Raw genomic sequence first — 18,314 nt, 5'->3', positions numbered from 1 at the left:
TTAAAATATTGTAGAAAGTATATAAATATCGTAAAAAAATGTTCAATAGGATGATCGAGGGCAGGTTTTTTAGTAATGGGGATGAATTTCAATTCTAAGTAGAGTTCAATCACTATGTAACCTTATTAAATTATACGGGTATATATCATTGAAATTAGTTCAAACAATCAAAGTCTAAGGATTAATTTTGTCGCTACTTTAACAGATATCTATTTCGATAAATCTCTACTATTTTTTTTTTTTTTATCACTTATACATTTATATTCTCTACAGTAAATGGACATACAACCATTAATCGTCTAATCATAATTACCTACTTATAAATCTTTGGCATCTCGAGAAAACCGCACGGGTTTTCTTCACCTCCTTTACAGAAAACACGGTCGTTTTGAGTCGATCTCTCATCATTCGATAAGTCTCTTCATCTGTAAAAGGATTACAATTGATTACATTTTTATAAGACGAAAAGTCCTTCTGGTAACTTAATAATCAAATATTAAAAGTGGAATACCTTTACGCGATTCTTAGTTTTATGAACACATCTTTATTGAATGGCGTTAAGGCCTTTTTTCTTTTAAATATTTTGCATATAAATCTTCTATGCATTTTTGGAGTACGGAGAGTATCAAATTAAACTGCTAAAAAATGTCAGTTTAATGTTTATTAAATAAACGAATATTTAATATACGAAGCAGCTGGTCACTTTTAACATTACACTATTTCACGTCTTGTTCCAAATATGGATTGGTGTGAATTACACAAAAGAATTAGCATAGCATAGCATAGCATTTGCATAGGCAAAGCTCCGTTTTATTTATCATAAAATATATGTTTTTATATACTTGTATGATTGAAATATTACTAAGCCCCTATCTTAATAGTTAATAAGTGTTTCTATTACGCTATCGTAAAAAAACACAAGAGAAACACAAGGAAGAATACTAATGGATACCTGTAATACGTACGTAAAAAAGTCGTTTGTCGGCCTTCTTAATATAACTTAAAAATCATAGCAAACGTAATAAAATGTAAAAAAATATATCAGTGATTCAAACAAAGATACAGTCCTTATTTTAAATTTACTGCAAAATATAATTAGACCGTATTTATCAGGCAGGTAAAACTTACCTTACACTTAAGCAATTCAGTGGTGAATTATGTTGATTGTTGGCAGGTAGGTTTACGTTCGTCGGGGGGCTCTTGTTGAGAGGGTACCACTGGGCGACGGGTTTCCGAGCGTTGTCCAGCATCTCCAGCCAGTGGTCGCGTCCGATACCGATAAGAGATGAGCCGATTGCTGTACAGCCGATCAGCTCATTTGGACCAATCCTGTTTTAACAAAAATATATTACATTTTAAGCTATATTTTGATTAAATCGAACATTTGAGTAGAAATATTAACAAATTAATTCGATCTCGTTACCTACTCTGCCCACTAAGCCGGTGATTTTATTTAGTAAAGAAATTAAATCTTCGATAATAATATTGGTAACATAATTTACAAATGTTTGCCTACTATAATACTTTTTATTATTTAATTCGCCAATGCTAGATGCTTCGTAAAGCGTGTTTGCGTGTGCTTTTGGAATGAAATTACTTTACACGGCTTACAGTAGTGTAAATTGCCCCCGGGTGACCTTTCCTTGTCTTTCCATTCTCCCTGTCTCTTTCTATAACCCTCACTCTTTTTATTTTTGTATAATAACTATTTGTTATACTTATTAAAATCTTGTAAGGAGCTTTCATAGAAGTTATGTTCACCTGGTACTTGTTTTGTTTTAGCTAAGTGACCTAGTACTGTGTATTTTTCTACAATTGTTTTAAATAAAACCTCCGTCCCTATACTCGTTTAAAAATTTAGTTGCGTGTGAAAGTGCCGTTAAAATTGGATTAGCCGTTTTGTATACTAACCTGAACAAAAAGGTACACATGCAAGCAAGGTACACATATAAAACGAATACATATTGGCATACAATATTTAAAACCACTTTGTGTTTTTTTTTTAATATATCTATATATATAAAATAAATCCAATTAAGATATAAATAACTAAGAGATAAGTTATTTATATCTTAATTAGATTTAACTGAATAAAATTGTTGTTCTGTTATACGTTTGTCATAATTATGGATTATTTTAACATCGATTGCAACGTGGATGCCTCATTCAATTTATCTTCTTCATTCCGATACGATTCGCGATTTCATTGTATTCTATCAAAAATAATCACGTACACGTTGACAACATTGGATAATGACGAAATTTCCTTTGATACATTTGTGTATTTCTACATTTTACAATTATCTCTTAATCTATGTAAAACATTAGTATTAACTTGGTTTTTTTTAGTTTTTGTTTAGATACCACCCACTCATCAGATATTCTACCGTTAAACAGCAATCAGTAGTAACGTGTTCCGGTAAGCCAGTGTAACTACAGGCACAAGGGAAATAAGATCTTAGCTCCCAAGGTTGGTGGCACATTGATGTGATTTTTTGAATAGTTATTATTTCTTACACCACCAATATCAAAGGGCGGTGGTGACCTTACCTTACCAGGTGGTCCCATTGCCCGTCTTTCTACGTATTTAATAAAAAAAAACAATTAACATATTTAGTGAATATTACTAAACAGGTTTCGTTGACGACTCTACTGGTGTAACTTTCCAATGATATAAAACGCATATGATATAAATATATATATACATATATATTTCAACACAAAAAAAAAATATAATTTTCTTAATTTCTACAATAATTTAACAGCTATATTCGAGTCTTTTTTTAAACAAAGAATATATATTTTTTTTAATTAGAATTTCCTTTCTAGTTCAACTCCGTAAAGATTTTAATAACTGCTAATATTCTTTTTCTTTGCGTTCGTAAAACTTTATTATTCTTTCTCTAATAACAAACAAACAGTATAAAGAAAATATTTATTGGAAATATATTCTATCGGTATATATCAGTTCAATAAATAAAACGTTAAAGTTCAGTCACATTATATTTATCAATAATTTAATACACATCTTCAAACTCTTCCCCAAATAATAATAAAGGCTTTTTCCCAGTATCTTTACCTTATAATTTTATCATATACGAGATTTTATATATCACTCTGATCCCTTTGTTAGCAAATGTAAGAAATATACGAAATTTTACTTGAACCTGCTGACTTAATACTTGAACGAGTCCATATATCAAATACAGACGTATACTGGGTCAGTAAGCGAAAAATCGGATTATTATCAACTGAAAGTCGATAAAGGTAGTTTACTTACAACCGTAAATTAAAGTATGTATATATATATATGTCGCGGATTCAAATGGATCTAAATTATTGTCGTCCGACAAATTGATATTATTATTTCAGTCAGTACGCACGTCTGGCGCTGGCGCTGTCCGAAGACTAAGAGGCCAAGTGCCTCATTCAACAAACGAACACACACTGAAAAATTTACAATTAACATATCTTAACTGACAACCTATAAAAACGTTAATCATGTTGTGCGTTATTGTCATTCTAATAAATGAGGTCGTATACCCGTGTAAATTCATTATCTCTAAAATATATATATATCGAAGGGGATAGGCATCAACTCATTATTAGACATTATGATATCCGAAATGTAAGTTTCTTCGTTCACGTTCGTAACATATTATTTTCGATATTCCATCACCTATGACACTTTCGGCTGTAACGTTTTCTCTACGTCATACTGAATTAATAAATCCTAATTAAACTTTTTGATGCTTCCACTTATATATGGAGCAAAATCGGTGATTTTATAAAGCATAGATCGTTTAATTCGTTGAAGAAATATTGATTGCTTTCCTGGGTCTGGGTCGGGGTACAATAAACCTAACGACTCAGATCTCAGGATAAATGTAGCATCTGCAATTTAAGGCTTATCCCTCAGATTCCATTGTTCAATAGACAGATGTGATCTTTAAGCATTATAGTCAATTTATAACTATGTTACGAATAAAGATATATTTTTTTTATTACTATTATTTCTTACTTCACGGAAGATTGCGTACGTAAATACAGATATATATTTCTAAGGCTCCGTTACATTATTATTATTATTTTTATTCTTAACAACTCGGCTTAGAGCCGGTATTTACGTCATTCTCACGGGCCGAAGCCAAGTGGTCAGACACGTCTTAAAAATTGAAAACTCTAAAGCAATTCCCGTTCCCCTTCTGTTGCAAGAAATTTGCGTACAATTCTGCAAGTGTTTAGTATCACGGCCTTCTGCATATTTACATATAGAAAATTTGGAAGATTTAAAGTTTTTACAGATATGTGCATTTGTTTGGGTATGATACCAGTAGTAGACAGAACTATTGGGACTATTGTAACTTTCTGCAAGTGCCACATACGTGCTATTTCTTCTTTTAGTTCCGTGTATTTTGTAAGTTTTTCATTTATGGTGCTTTGCAGATTGTGTGTGTTAGGGATGGCAATGTCAATTAAAAAAGCAGATTTTTGTACTTTGTCGACTATTGTTATGTCAGGTCTGTTGTAATGAACTGTGCGATCTGTAAGTATTGCTCTGTCGTAGTATAATTTGTGAGTGGTGTTTTCTAGTACCGTTTCGGGTGTGTATTTATAGTATGCTATTTTGTTAGATATTAATTTGTACTTTAGAGCCAGCTCTTGGTGGACTATATTTGCTACCTGATCGTGTCTGTATTTGTAATCTGTTTGTGCTATTGCTCTGCATGCGCCAGTTATATGCTGTATGGACTCCGAAACACTATTGCAGCGTCTACATAAATCAGTGCTTAAGTTAGGTATTCTCATTATGTATTTCTGGTAATATTATTGAATTTTTTTGTATATATGTATGGAGAGAGAGTTTGATTTAATTGTGGCGATACTAATACAATAGTAATTTTTTTTTCATAATATAAGGAGGTGGACGAGAATATATGCCTGAATATAAGTGGTCACTACCGATCATATAAATTGACGCTGTAGGAAATACTACCCATTCTTGCATAACCAATGCGCCGCTAACTTAAGGTGCTAAGATATTGTGTCCCTTGTGTAACTCACCGGTCAAACCGGAACAAAAAAATACTAAGTATTTCTGTTATGCGGTAGAATATCTGATGAGTGGTACCCACCCAAACAGGCTTGCACAAAACCACCAAGTTATATCTATTAGTCTGCTATTAACTCTAATACTATAATGTTATTTATACCTAAAACATAAAATAATATATAATAAGATAAAAAAATAAAATAAAAATATAGGTAACAATTAAGACAATTAGAACATCCTATATAAATAAAAACGCTTGAATTTGGTTGTCTTCACTTACAGATCATAATCGATGACTTTCACGAGTAGCGTGACGTCATACACGTTCTCAGCTGGCAGATCAAAGACCAGAGCCTCGTTATATACTGGACTTAGCGTGTTCTTCTTAACTGTTGTTTTCTTCTTCTTTATCCTCTTGCCTTGGCAGATGAGACAGATTTTCACGTATGGATCTGAAAAAAATATTTATTTTATGCCTTTGAAGAGACGAAAGTGGAACAGGACCAGTACTTTAAATTAAGTGAAAGTATTGTATATAAATGACTGCAAAATCGTAAATAAAACTTAAGAAATACTCTCTTGATTTTTATGTTTATCTATGTAAAACATTTTATACAATATATAAAGAGTATAAAACAAAGTTCCTTTATGTTTCAGTTTATCTCCGCTTTTTTCTTCTTATTTCCTCAACCGGTTTTGATAAGGTTTTCCACCGCTTTTGACCAATAGAAAGAGCGATATACGGAAGGTCTGTAAATATTATGTACAAAATGGAAGTGGTGGCAGAATGAGCTGAAGCGAAACTAACAGCCAAATATCTCAATGTTGGGCTAAGGTCTCATCTCCCTTTTGAGGCGAAGACTAACTTTAAGACTACTCCACCACACTGCTCCAATGCGGTTTGGTGGAGACACATGTGGTAGAATTTCATTGAAATGAGACACATGGAGGTTTCCTCGCTGTTTTCCTTCACCACCGAGCACGAGATGAATTAAAAACATAAATTTAGCACATGAAAATTCAGCGATGCTTTCCTGGGTTTGAAATAACAATCATCGGTTAAGATGCACGCATTCTAACCATTGGGCCATCTAGCTGAAGCGACCTAGAAATCCCTACTTCCAAATAACATAATTCTGACGTTTTGAAGATGAAACCTGGATCTTAGATTTATAAAGACCAACTATTATTATCATAAAGTGTAAATTCAAAAATTTATAACATCAGAACATTCCACAATACAATACCAATATTGCCTCAACTGGTTTATGTCCAGTGGCCCATTCGCCAGAAATCGAAATTGCGATTTAACGCGAAAACGCTGCTAGCATTCTTGCCAAATTCACACGGTTATGATATATTTGGTATTTTTTAATTTTAGTCCGTATATTATTTAGTTAATAATAAATCATTATGGAATAAATAAAGCTATATTATTATATTATTTAGTTTAGTCTTTTGAAATGTTAATATTTGTATATGTATATTTAAGTGGAATAAGGCTTAATGTTAATAATTAAGAGCCGAGATGGCCCAGTGGTTAGAACGCGTGCATCTTAACCGATTATTTCGGGTTCAAACCCAGGCAGGCACCACTGAATTTTCATGTGCTTAATTTGTGTTTATAATTTTTTTCTTTCTCGGCGGTGAAGGAAAACATCGTGAGGAAACCTGCATGTGTCTAATTTCAATGAAATTCTGCCGTATGTGTATTCCAACACACCGCATTGGAGCAGCGTTTTGGAATATGCTCCAAACCTTCTCCTTAAAGGGAGAGGAGACCTTAGGCCAGCAGTGGGGAAATTTACAGGCTGCTAATGTAATGTTAGAAAAAAATAGTTAAATAAAATAAATCGTCGTATATAAATAATTATTAGTCTCAACGCCTGTATTGTAACAGTTTAAATTCGAACATTATTTAAGAAAGTGAAAAGAGCTGACCATTATGATGCCGTGCAACCTGTAATGACACAATTTTATAATTTACTTCATAGAGAGCGGAATCGACAGTTTATCCACAAAGGACTCGACTGCAGGCGAATGCTCAAAATCTTAGACTATAATTCCAGATTAGTGAACTTCCCTAACAATAAAAATAAATCCTTATTATATTCACAAATGGAACCTTTTTAATAATTCACTTAATCAAAATAATGTTTCATCCTCGAGATATTCATTCGTTGAATTAGACCAGACATTGCCACTAAATGCATGATTCTCTTAAATTGAATTGCATTTCCAAAGTACACCCTTTATTTTCAAAGAAAACATCGAACATACTCAAGTTCTCGGTGCAGTATCTCTGCTTTGTTTTCTCTAACAATTTGCTCTTTAAATGGGTCAGGTACACAAATTGAGAGTTCGAAAGAATCCTTTATCTAAATGACTCCAGTTTTAACGTGGAATTAGATAAATGAGATTTACGGCGCCCGTCTATTAAGCCCCTGGTCATTAACAGCCAGTAAATATCCCACTGTTGAGCTATGGCCTCCTCTCCCTTTGAGGAAAACAAGCTTATTCCACCACACTGCTCTCATGCGGGTTGATGGATACACATGTGGCAGAATTTCGTTGAAATTAGCCACATGCAGGTTTCCTCACAGTGTTTTCTTTCACCGCCTAGCTCGATATGAATTATAACCACAAATAAAGCACATGAAAATCCAGTGGTGCCTGCCTGGGTTTGAACCCGAAATCATCGGTTAAGATCCACGCGTTCTAATTCCTGGTCGTCTTGGTTTTATCTTCGTTAATTATAGTCATATTTTGGGTAGTTAATTCAAAACTTTAATAAGTTATAAACCTTATTCTGCCTCATGAATCACTATATCCTTTGGTAAAAACCGTATGAAAATCCGTTTCGTAGACGTTCAGCAAACAGACAAATAGACAAACGCAGAAAAGGGTTTAATTATATATAGTAATACCTGGTAAAGTGGATGGACATAAAAATATATAAAAAAATATTTATCCCATATCTTTACCCATTAACCGATATTTACTTTCACAAAAAAAAAAATTCAATCAACGTTCGCTACTAAAACTATTAGGACTGAACTACAAATTTTAACTACTAGTCGTCCGCTGTCCGTATTTTTCCGTAAGCCAAATGGCAATAGTTTTTAATCTCACATCCCTGAAAATGTTCCCAAAGTTTAAACCAAATTATATAGAAACGTGTTTGCTTATAGATACATATACTATGATAAAATTGGTTAAATGGTCTATGATAAATTGTACATGTTTTTAATCGTTAAAAGTTATATGACCAGTACTTATACTTTTTTACAGTAAACATTTGATAGTGCCTAAATTAAAAAACGAAAAATCCATTGAATGTTTAAACATGGAAGCGTTTTCCAATTTGAATATAGTATCAATATACCTGATGATCCATTAATATCCATTGCTTTGAGGTTCCTGCCCTTGATCACCGTAACCGTCAGTCGTCCAGCAGTGGGCAGATAGCAGAGCGACAGCATCAATTCACCAAGGTCCTTCTTCTCCTAAGAACAAAAGAAGAATTCATTACCACTGTAACCAAACTAAAACATTCTTAGTCAATTTATTAATTTGACAGTTGTCTGAATAGCTTTCATATACGTGCACATGAAAGATTTCAATCGTTATATTCATAAATGGTACATTAGTGGAGAGAGTAACTATTTTTTTTTTCTTGTTTTTTTTCTATATTTAAAATCGATGGTAGCTTTACATTTCATATGAATCTTAAATTAGATGACCTACTTGAACAGAGCATAAACAATTTTGATTTTACAATAAGTCATGCGTATCTCGAAGGTAATAGTTTTAAAATCACTCCAGCACCATTTTCTTTTCCAATTTATGTTTGAAATTCTGGAGAATACGAGATATTCGTCCGTGAAGATAATTTATATGCTTTTTACAGGTTACGCAACTTTCCTAAATAAAATACTCATACGTCAAATTGAGTTAAGCAATATAAATAATTAAGTGTAATTTTTTGACTAATGCCATTTTATATGGTATAATTGTCTTACAGTAAAAATGAAATATAAAATTTAAGAAATATTTCATTGTTCTTATATTATTAGACCACCTAGAGGGCCAGAAAAACTAGACTAACTAAGGGTTAATGTTAAAAATGTATACAAATCAAACAAGATTATTAAATTAACTACCAACGAACTCTTATATATTTATTCTACTAAGTAAGAGCTGAAGGCCTTTTGAAGTAAAAACAAACCAAACAAAACCAATAACTTCACTAAAATCCCTAAAAAACAGCCGTTGTTTTTTATTACTTTTTACACTTAGATTGAAATCTTGAATACTGAGACCGAGAGGAAATATGATGCTTAATCATTCAGAATAATGGTTATTATTATATAACTGTCGTGAACACTTTAGTGAAATTTCGGAATCCTCACAGCCATTAATCACTGCTCAATATCTCTAACCTTGCAAACAGCGACCCTCATAGACTACTTTCATCACAAGAACCCTCGGAATATCGTATGAATATTAAACCGGATGGTACAATATATAAGGTTATAATATTAGGCGATTAAAGTAATAATGTAAAATAATTTAAAAATATTTTGTAATTTTAAAAGTTAAAAGAGAGTCAAGTCTATTAAAATAAATAACTTTTTATGTCAGTTCGGTTTTAATGATTTATTTAAATTGTAGTCTTTACGCTCTTACAAACAAATGTAAACTTTAAATAAACACGCCTGGTTACCATTATCTATACAAATAATTTCGTGCAGGACGATCGAAACCTACCCACAATTATAGATCGTGAACAACATCTATCCGCAAAATTCGTATAATCGAGATATTTCGATAATCTCGATATTAGAGATCCATAAAATTCAATGATATGAAGTTTAATTGTCATGTTTGACGTTTATAGGCGCCTTCAGCAAGTAAACTGTATAAACTCAATGGAAACTTATCCACAATAAATTATTAATAAATGATAAACCGTATTTTAGTACTTTAGTTTAATTTAATTTACCCGAGCGAAGCCGGGTTTTCATCTAGTATTCATCATCTAGCAAGAATAATAAAGAGCTTTTATAAATAAGTCGAAAATTCCATCCCAACATTAAATGACAATTTGGGTCAAAATAAAGCTCCATTTTACCCTTAGTAGGGTTAAACAGTTTCAATAATGACAGTTAATAAACAAAATATGACATTTATTTTCAGCTGGACGATATTGAAATTCACAACTTGGACGTCGCACTGCCGTGCATGGATTTGTAATACTTGTAATTTAATGCAATACTTTTATGTACAAAGTATTATGCTACACATGTAGACTTGATTTAGAGAATAATATCTCGTTGGACATAAGTTTACAAACATATTCCTTGAATGAATATTACTTTGTATTAAAATTATATACAATACTAGAAGACTATACTAATATCATAAATGTGAAACTGATTGACTGTCTTTTGCATTTTCACGGGCAAACCGAGTTCGTTATGAAGCAAACTAGAACTCCCAGGAAGGACATTGGGTACTTTTTTGCCTAACATCTAACAACCGGCTACTATTTTTCGTTTCACAAAACATTTTTTAATAAAATTATGATCGTAAATATTTGCTTATTTGATTTGTTTCCTAAGCCAGATGAACGAAAAACTTTAGCATGTTTTATTTACTTAACAATACGAGTTCACAATAGTATTGTTGTAGTATCCTGAAGTTAGACATTAGTGTGATCAGATATTGTAAATACCTCTTAGATAAACACAATGGTTATGTCAGTAGTAGTGACTTTAAACAAATTAATAATAAAATAGTTGAATACATCAAAATACGGAATTAATTTTGAGTATACATAATTATTATATGTCATTTTATCTTTCTAAACTTTTTTACGAAAAAAATACACGAGACGCTCCTTCGACATAGAATTGCAATCCGTCACGAAACTCTTTTTTTTACGTCGAGTAAAGTCTGTATATATTTAACCTGTTTTTTAGCTTTACCGTATATTTATTTAAATGGATTCTATTAGGTATCTATATTTTTTAAACTGCTTTTATATCCTCCATTTTTGATTCTAGAGACAGTAATTTTTTTTATTAATATATAGGTGTATTGTATTTAGGTGTTTATGTACTAAAGGATTTTTTGTTATTTGGACTTAATTTAACGAGATCTTATTTAAGTACTAATGTATTCTTAGATGGAACGCGAACTCTTGCTTTGAAGATACTCGGCTCTCTTGACAACTGTTTATCCAATGATAAAAATGTGATGTCGGTGTTGAGTTGTGTATAAATTTCCCAGAAAATAACCGGTAGCGATCGATATTCAGACAGAGATATTATAAATAAATTATTTTTATTAATTAGTTATGGGATTTTATAAATTGATTTATATTATTAAATTTGAAGTATGAACTGAGGAATTATTAAAATAATGTTTTGGTAGTCAACTAACGCATTGGATTACTGTAATATTAGATAAGTTTTTTGTAAATAAATAAAAATAATAAATAAATAAATCTTACGTCTACATTCCAAGCTGTGGAATACGTCTCTGTTCCAAACTGTGCAATTTGATTGGATATGTTCTCATATTTTCTATGGTTACGATACTAATACGGTTGGTATAATAAGATTAAATAGTTAATTTCAACTTGGTCTATTAAAAAATTAAAGCTAAAATTAATATTAAAATTTAAGATTATATTAAACATAAAAAAGCATGGATGTTTTTATTTATTTCTAGGCAGGTTATATAAATATTAAATTGTACTTTACTGACATACTATGTCATTGAAATGGGGGAAAAGAGTAACAATTGAGTTTCGTGCCGGATCTTCTCGGTAGAATCTACTTTGATGGCTTAATACTTAATTCAACACGTCTATTTTAATAAAGAATATTTTGATTTTTGATTTTGAAGTAACGTCGAATGACGATGAAATACCTCAGACTTCAGGACTTCAGGACATGAACAGACCAGATAATATTATGGTGATAAGAAATTTAAAAATTTTAATAATTTCAACGAAATTCTGCCACATGTATATTCCACCAACCCGCATTGGAGCAGCGTGGTGAAATATGCTCCAAACCTTCTCCTAAAAGGGAGAGGCGGCCTTAGCCCAGCAGTGGGAAATTTACAGGCTGTTAATGTAAGGAATTTAAAAAACATTGGATATAAAAACTTTTCCACACAAGCAAAATTGAAGATAAAACCATTCACATTAGATACAATCTCGCTTGATATCTGCGGTTGCTACATATGGATGAATATTTGAATAAATATTATGAAAATGTTTAAAGGAACGTGTAATATGTGTGCGATGAACTAGGACATAACCGTCTCTGGATGCATTTATGATTATAATTTTGTATTCAATATCGATACGAAAATATATTGGTATTCAATATAATATTTATAGACATGCAACATTATATTTGATAGTAGTTCAACCTGCGGTTTTACCCGCGCGAAATTTTGTAAAACTTCCTACCCCGTTTAATCTTAGGGGATGTCTGATGTTAGGAACTTACCAGCCAAACTTCAAGTTAGTAGGTATTATAGTTTCTGAGATTTTGTGATTAATCAGTCAGTGTTTCAACATTTTATGTATCAAACATTGGAGGATGTATTGTTACTTACCATATTTTGTTTTATGTAATTAAGATTTAACATTCTTAAACTATTACAGAATAATGGATTTTGAAACTCGAATTAAATACAAAGTATAAATTGCATATGTATCTGGAAAAACATTAATATGGGATGTCAATTGGCATTGATACGAAGTTTAAAATAATAATCGTATTTGCCAAAGTTCATTCAGTAGAAAGAGATAGAAATATTATAATCTATAAGTGTTTCCTGACAAAGACTGCCATTAATATTTTTGAGTTTTAGACCAAAGCTATAAGAATCCTAATGTTTCGTCATGGTTGCTCACTCTAGTTTCATACTAAAACACTAAACATGTGTATTCAGGATACTGCCCACACTAGACTACTTATTATAAATTACAGAATATTTCTTTTTATTTTACGTCAGTGGATTGGCAAATAGGCCTAGATGGTAAATGGCTACACATAAATCTTTACGCTGTTAGAAATATTAATAATACTTTATATCGTCAATGTACTTTGGGAACTAAGAAGCTTGGACTTAACAATACTGAGTATTCATGTTTGGCGGTAGAGTATATGATGATTGTCTCCCATAAATACTATTAAATAAGGAATCGATAAAGTTTTTATATGTTTTCGGTTTGTGCTAAACACGGTCCCCTGACCCTTAGATAAATCTTTAATGACAAAAAGAGTTTACAAAAAAAAAAAGAAATTAAATAAGTTACACAAATTAGTTACGAAGTTTCGACGAATAAAGGTACTTCAATTCTTTTTGTTTTATCCTTTCTCAAAGAAAATCTCGGTGGAAATTGGCAGAGAAAAAGTGATCCAAAGTTTGATACTTATAATAGAACTTGTTCGTCATTTCGTTGTCACTTTTAAAACGAGTGAAAGTATTAAAACGAGATATTTTTTTATTCGTACCGGTCCTAAATATACTTGTCAATCTAAGTTTAATATTGCGCAAGCAAAATTTGGACGTATATGTGTTAGGCGTTCCAAAAGAGCTGTTAAGATTACCTTAAAATTCAATCTATGGTTATATTTGATAACTTAAAAAGTAATCAAAATAAGTGTCTCATATAGCAAGCTCATATTACTAAAAGGCATTTAAATTGAATATTTCCAAAGCCCTTCCAGGTGGCTGGTCCGTTTATTCAGACTCGTTGTGACAGACAGACATGGAGTAAGTATATGTTAAAAGTAGTGCATCTACTAAAGAAACAGCCTCTTATATTCCACAGCTTAACGAAAGCTTTCAACAATACAAGTCTATAAATATACAAAGTCAGTCTATACATATAATAAAAATGGAGTGTCTGTTTGTAATCACCAACTAACACTAGTTCAGTGCCAAAATAAATTATGTATAAACACAACTTCAGTAAAACGACTTCAAAAAACGGTTGATTTAAAAAAAAAACTGATTATTCACAGAATCTATGTAAATAATAATATAAATAAATAAATACGGAGTAAAAAACAATCATTCACAGAAATAAATATATACCAACGAAGTCTACGCTATATAATATACTGACGTATATACAGACGAATTGAGAAGGAGATAGTCTGGTCTGTTTTTAAATTGGTAAAATATTAATTTATTTGTCAACACATGAATGGTTTTGATGTGGAAAGTTTTTCATAAATCATAGTTACCGACTAGTCCCAAATAAATGAAGATAAGGTAAATATTATTTACATTTTTTTTATATAAAGCAAGTTTGATTAGTTGCAGTCTAGACTATATTCAATCATTGGTTGATTTCTTTAAAAGAAATAATTACTTTTAAAGAATACTATCAAAATATCGCGAAACTTTAATATGATGAATTTCTACTAATGTTGGCACACAATAACCAACAACATCAGAAAATAAAAGAGAAAAAAGTTCATTAAACTGTTTCACATTAAAGTTTTAAGCCTTTGGTTTACTTCCTTTGTTCTTAGGGTGATTTACCTAAATTTGGATTTACAGTAAAGACATTAGCAAGACCTTAATAAATAAATTTTCAGTAACAGCTTGTATATGGTCCATTGCTTGGGTGAAGCCTGCTCTCCTTTTGAGGAGAAGGGCTGAAGCTTATCGCACCACGCTTCTCCATTGAAGGTCGGTAGTGACACATGTGGCAGACTTTCCGATCTGTGCAATTTTCCACACATGTTTTTCTTCGCCGGAAGCTCGAGGTGAATTTTAAAAACATTCAAATTCACAGATGTATACACTAAGATGGTATACTATTATTGTTACAAATAATCAGTTAAGTAATACTAACCTGGGGTGGAGCAAGAATATTCATGGTATATTCTATCTCTTGATGCAGATCAGCTGATTCGAGGAGACCCTTAAGCACGACGTGCCCGATAAGATCGTGACGACTGAAGCGATCGAAGTCGTAGACAGAGAACTGAAGATAACGCTGACGAAGTTCTTCATAAGGGACACTGGTAAAAACAAAAATAATTATTCATTATTAATAAATAACGACTAGTATTTACTTTTCCGGTATTATTATATTTACGTGTCATATAGAACATAATCAGATGTCCTCGTAAATATAAATAAGAAAGAGTGTAAAAACCGATGTTGTAATGTAGTGTGGATTCAAGATTCTAGAAACAGACGCAAGAATGTTGACGCTGTGTGAAGTGTGAGTGAGAAAATGCAATAGGGGTTTGAAGATTATATAAGGGGTAAGGCATAGCGTGTGCTTTTTAACAAGTACTAGAGAATTGGTGAGAGCAAGCAAGCAATAGGAGAAAAAAGAATAGGAAGCAGAGCATCCAGAAGCAACATAATCATATATACGATTAAGTCCGGCGTCCAGTAGCATTTTATTGCATCAACGTGATTTTTAACGTTATGAGGAGTAATAGGGTTTTGCGACGACTAATGTGAAATTAAAAGAGGAAATTAAAACTATAATAATATACATATCGGTTGTATGTTTGCATATTATTAGGTATATTAATAAACTATTTTTCTGGTAAATACTTTATTTTTTGCACACCTACAAACAATACAACAATTCAAGGCTGAACAAAACCGGTTTCTAATTAGTTTCCCACTTCTTCACCTGAAGGGAAAGTACCCTTTGTCTTTTTCTATACCCCTGACAACGTGTATGCCAATTTTCGTGATGATCAGTTCAACAAATCAATCAAGTTCGAAATGGGCATATGATTGATTTGGGCAAATCAAAAGGTATGGAATCTTTCACGTTAACAGTTAAAATTTTTGCTCAGCTATTATAATCCACTATTGACAAGCTGAATCTAAATATCATGAATCATCAAGAAAGTCAAGATCAGACGAGATAGACGTCTGTAATTTTAAGAAAATGTCTCGTAAAATATTAATATAATTAAATATATTCAATATAAAAAAAAAAAAAAACACAAAACTATATTTACATGAATTTGTTCAAGCTTAGTAATTCATCTGTATTCTGGAACCGAGATGGCACGTTCTTTAGAACATGGAACCTCAACAAATGATTGGGAGTTCACAACCAGGAAAGTACTGAATTTCATGGGATTAATTTGTGTTTGTCATCCAATGCTCGGCGCTAATAATCTTCTACATACATATGTATCCATGTTAGTAGATTAAATTCCAAACTTTATCAAAAGGGGAGGAGGCCATTGCCCAGCAATGGATTATTTATTATACTTTACTTCTAATATTTGTATTCTAGTGCTGGCTACTAGATGTTTCAATTTTGAATAACAAGTTAATACTTAAAATATAATATGCTTAGTTATCATTTTTTTTGAAGATTAGCCCTTATCGTAATCATCAAAAAGTGTAGAATCGCATTCCTTTTTCTGCTTCGCTACTTAGTGCACTTCTTGCAAAAGTTAATTGTTAAACTCCAACACTCCTTACTTAAGATTTTAATTGTAGATTACGCTCTAACTTTCTCGATTGTTCTAGAAAATTATTAAAGAGATATGTACGTCCTATGTTAATTCTGTTAAATCGTTAAATTTGTAATAATTGTGATTTTTGTAATAGTAAGTACCTAATTAAATTAACTTGAAATAAACTTGAACAAATTATTATCTTCGGGGAGCCCATGATTTCGAATTTACTTGAGCTTCGAAAGAATCTACTATTACTGGATTTTATTTTATTTTATTTTATAAACGCTAATAAGAAATTAAATAGATAGTATATAACGTTTTCCCTTTCAGCGATGGGAGATGAACCTAAATGAAACTTTCAAAAATATAAAAAAAGCAAATACCTAGTAATAATAGTAGGTGTCAGATATTGATAGTTTGGGTGCTCCAACGAATCTCTAATAACAAAGGTATACAGACAATGGAAAAAAAATGCGCGCCACAGCGAAGACCGATAGAGTTGAGTTGAGTAGAGTTGTTGACTCTTAAAATACAACCATTCAAAAGACTGACGATTCGGAAGTGACCCAAGCTCGAAGCGAAATTTTGAAAATACCAAAAAAAATGCCATAGTAAAATACTCGAGCACTTTTTTTTTATACAGGCTGTTGAACTATACTAGTCTTGTTGGCCAAAAATCTGACGAAATATTTTTGGAGGATTTTTTCATCTTTCAGTTAGAAAAAGATGTATTCACGACTTATATTTTTTTTATTAAAGCAGTTATAGTTAATTAACTTGTTGACGTAATATATCTATCTAAGGTTATCAGGGGAATTCCCAAAATTACAAAATCCTAACAATAAATATGAGAGTGCAATTAAAAACTATATTACGATGGAAAAACATAAACATATTAATATTTGCTGAAATAACTTAGTTTGTGCTCGTAATTGAATAAAAACCTTATAAAACTGGATAATTTCAACGTAAAATCAACAAAAACGTTTAATATTGTTACAATGTACATTTTTCTCGGATTTTATATCAAAGAGTCATCTCGAAAGGAATGAAATAAAGTCAATAATTGTTTTAACTATCACACTAAAAGAAGATTCTAATAATGCACACACATTATTAGAATCTTCTTTTAGTGTGATTAGAATATTTCAAGGTCAAACTGAAATGCTGAACTTAAACTAATGCAATATTGATTCTCTTTTGTTACGTCAACTGAACACATACTTCTCTAATTTGTTTTTAAGTTATATTTTCTCACCTGAAGAGAAATGTTTCATTGAAGACTGGATTTAGATTCTTGCGATGGACCTTAGTTTGAAACTTCTTCTTGCGGTCTGGCAACAGGAACACCTTGATATAGGGGTCGCTACTGCCTAGTACGTCCTTGACGGGTAAGTCGCGCGCCTCGAATATCTGTCAAAGAAAGATAAATTATAGGCGTAACCAATAGAAGCAGACAAGGTCATCTCAATACCTCAATAAACTATCCTGAAATATTGTCGATATTATTTACGTAAACAAATATTTTTTTTTTTTATTATTTTGCTTCTACGCCTACAATCATTATTTCATAGTGATACTGTCTCTTTAGTCTCTTAGCTTATAAGGATAAATTGTGAAGAAAGCGAATAAGCAGTTATTGGGTTTTCCATCAATAAATTTCCAGTAGAAGTCCGGTGTGTTGACGTTGACAGAGTTGGCACTCCGCTCCGGATAACACGTCCATTGGTACACCTGAACTCTTTCCACTTTTATCGGATTTGCCGTCCTAT

The 18,314-nt window shown here is 31.6% G+C and overlaps 1 protein-coding gene across 1 annotated transcript in view; it reads right to left on the bottom strand.

The window, feature by feature from the left end:
- Positions 1–229: 229 nt before the first annotated feature.
- Positions 230–18,314, bottom strand: part of LOC125072389 (synaptotagmin-10-like) — a 118,820-nt gene continuing 100,735 nt past the window's right edge. Inside the window, exons 6-11 of the mRNA XM_047683015.1 lie at positions 17,801–17,955; positions 14,952–15,120; positions 8,439–8,559; positions 5,334–5,505; positions 1,134–1,329; positions 230–425 (exon numbers count right to left, since the gene is read on the bottom strand). Of these exons, the coding sequence (XP_047538971.1) occupies positions 405–425; positions 1,134–1,329; positions 5,334–5,505; positions 8,439–8,559; positions 14,952–15,120; positions 17,801–17,955 (834 nt within the window). The 3' untranslated portion in view covers positions 230–404. The remainder of the gene's footprint in view (positions 426–1,133; positions 1,330–5,333; positions 5,506–8,438; positions 8,560–14,951; positions 15,121–17,800; positions 17,956–18,314) is intronic.

This window comes from Vanessa atalanta, chromosome 21 (genome assembly GCF_905147765.1).
Source record: "Vanessa atalanta chromosome 21, ilVanAtal1.2, whole genome shotgun sequence".
In the NCBI taxonomy this organism is placed as follows: domain Eukaryota; kingdom Metazoa; phylum Arthropoda; class Insecta; order Lepidoptera; family Nymphalidae; genus Vanessa; species Vanessa atalanta.
The sequence above is the reverse complement of the archived record's forward strand: the minus strand, read 5'-3'. Positions and strand labels throughout refer to the sequence as shown.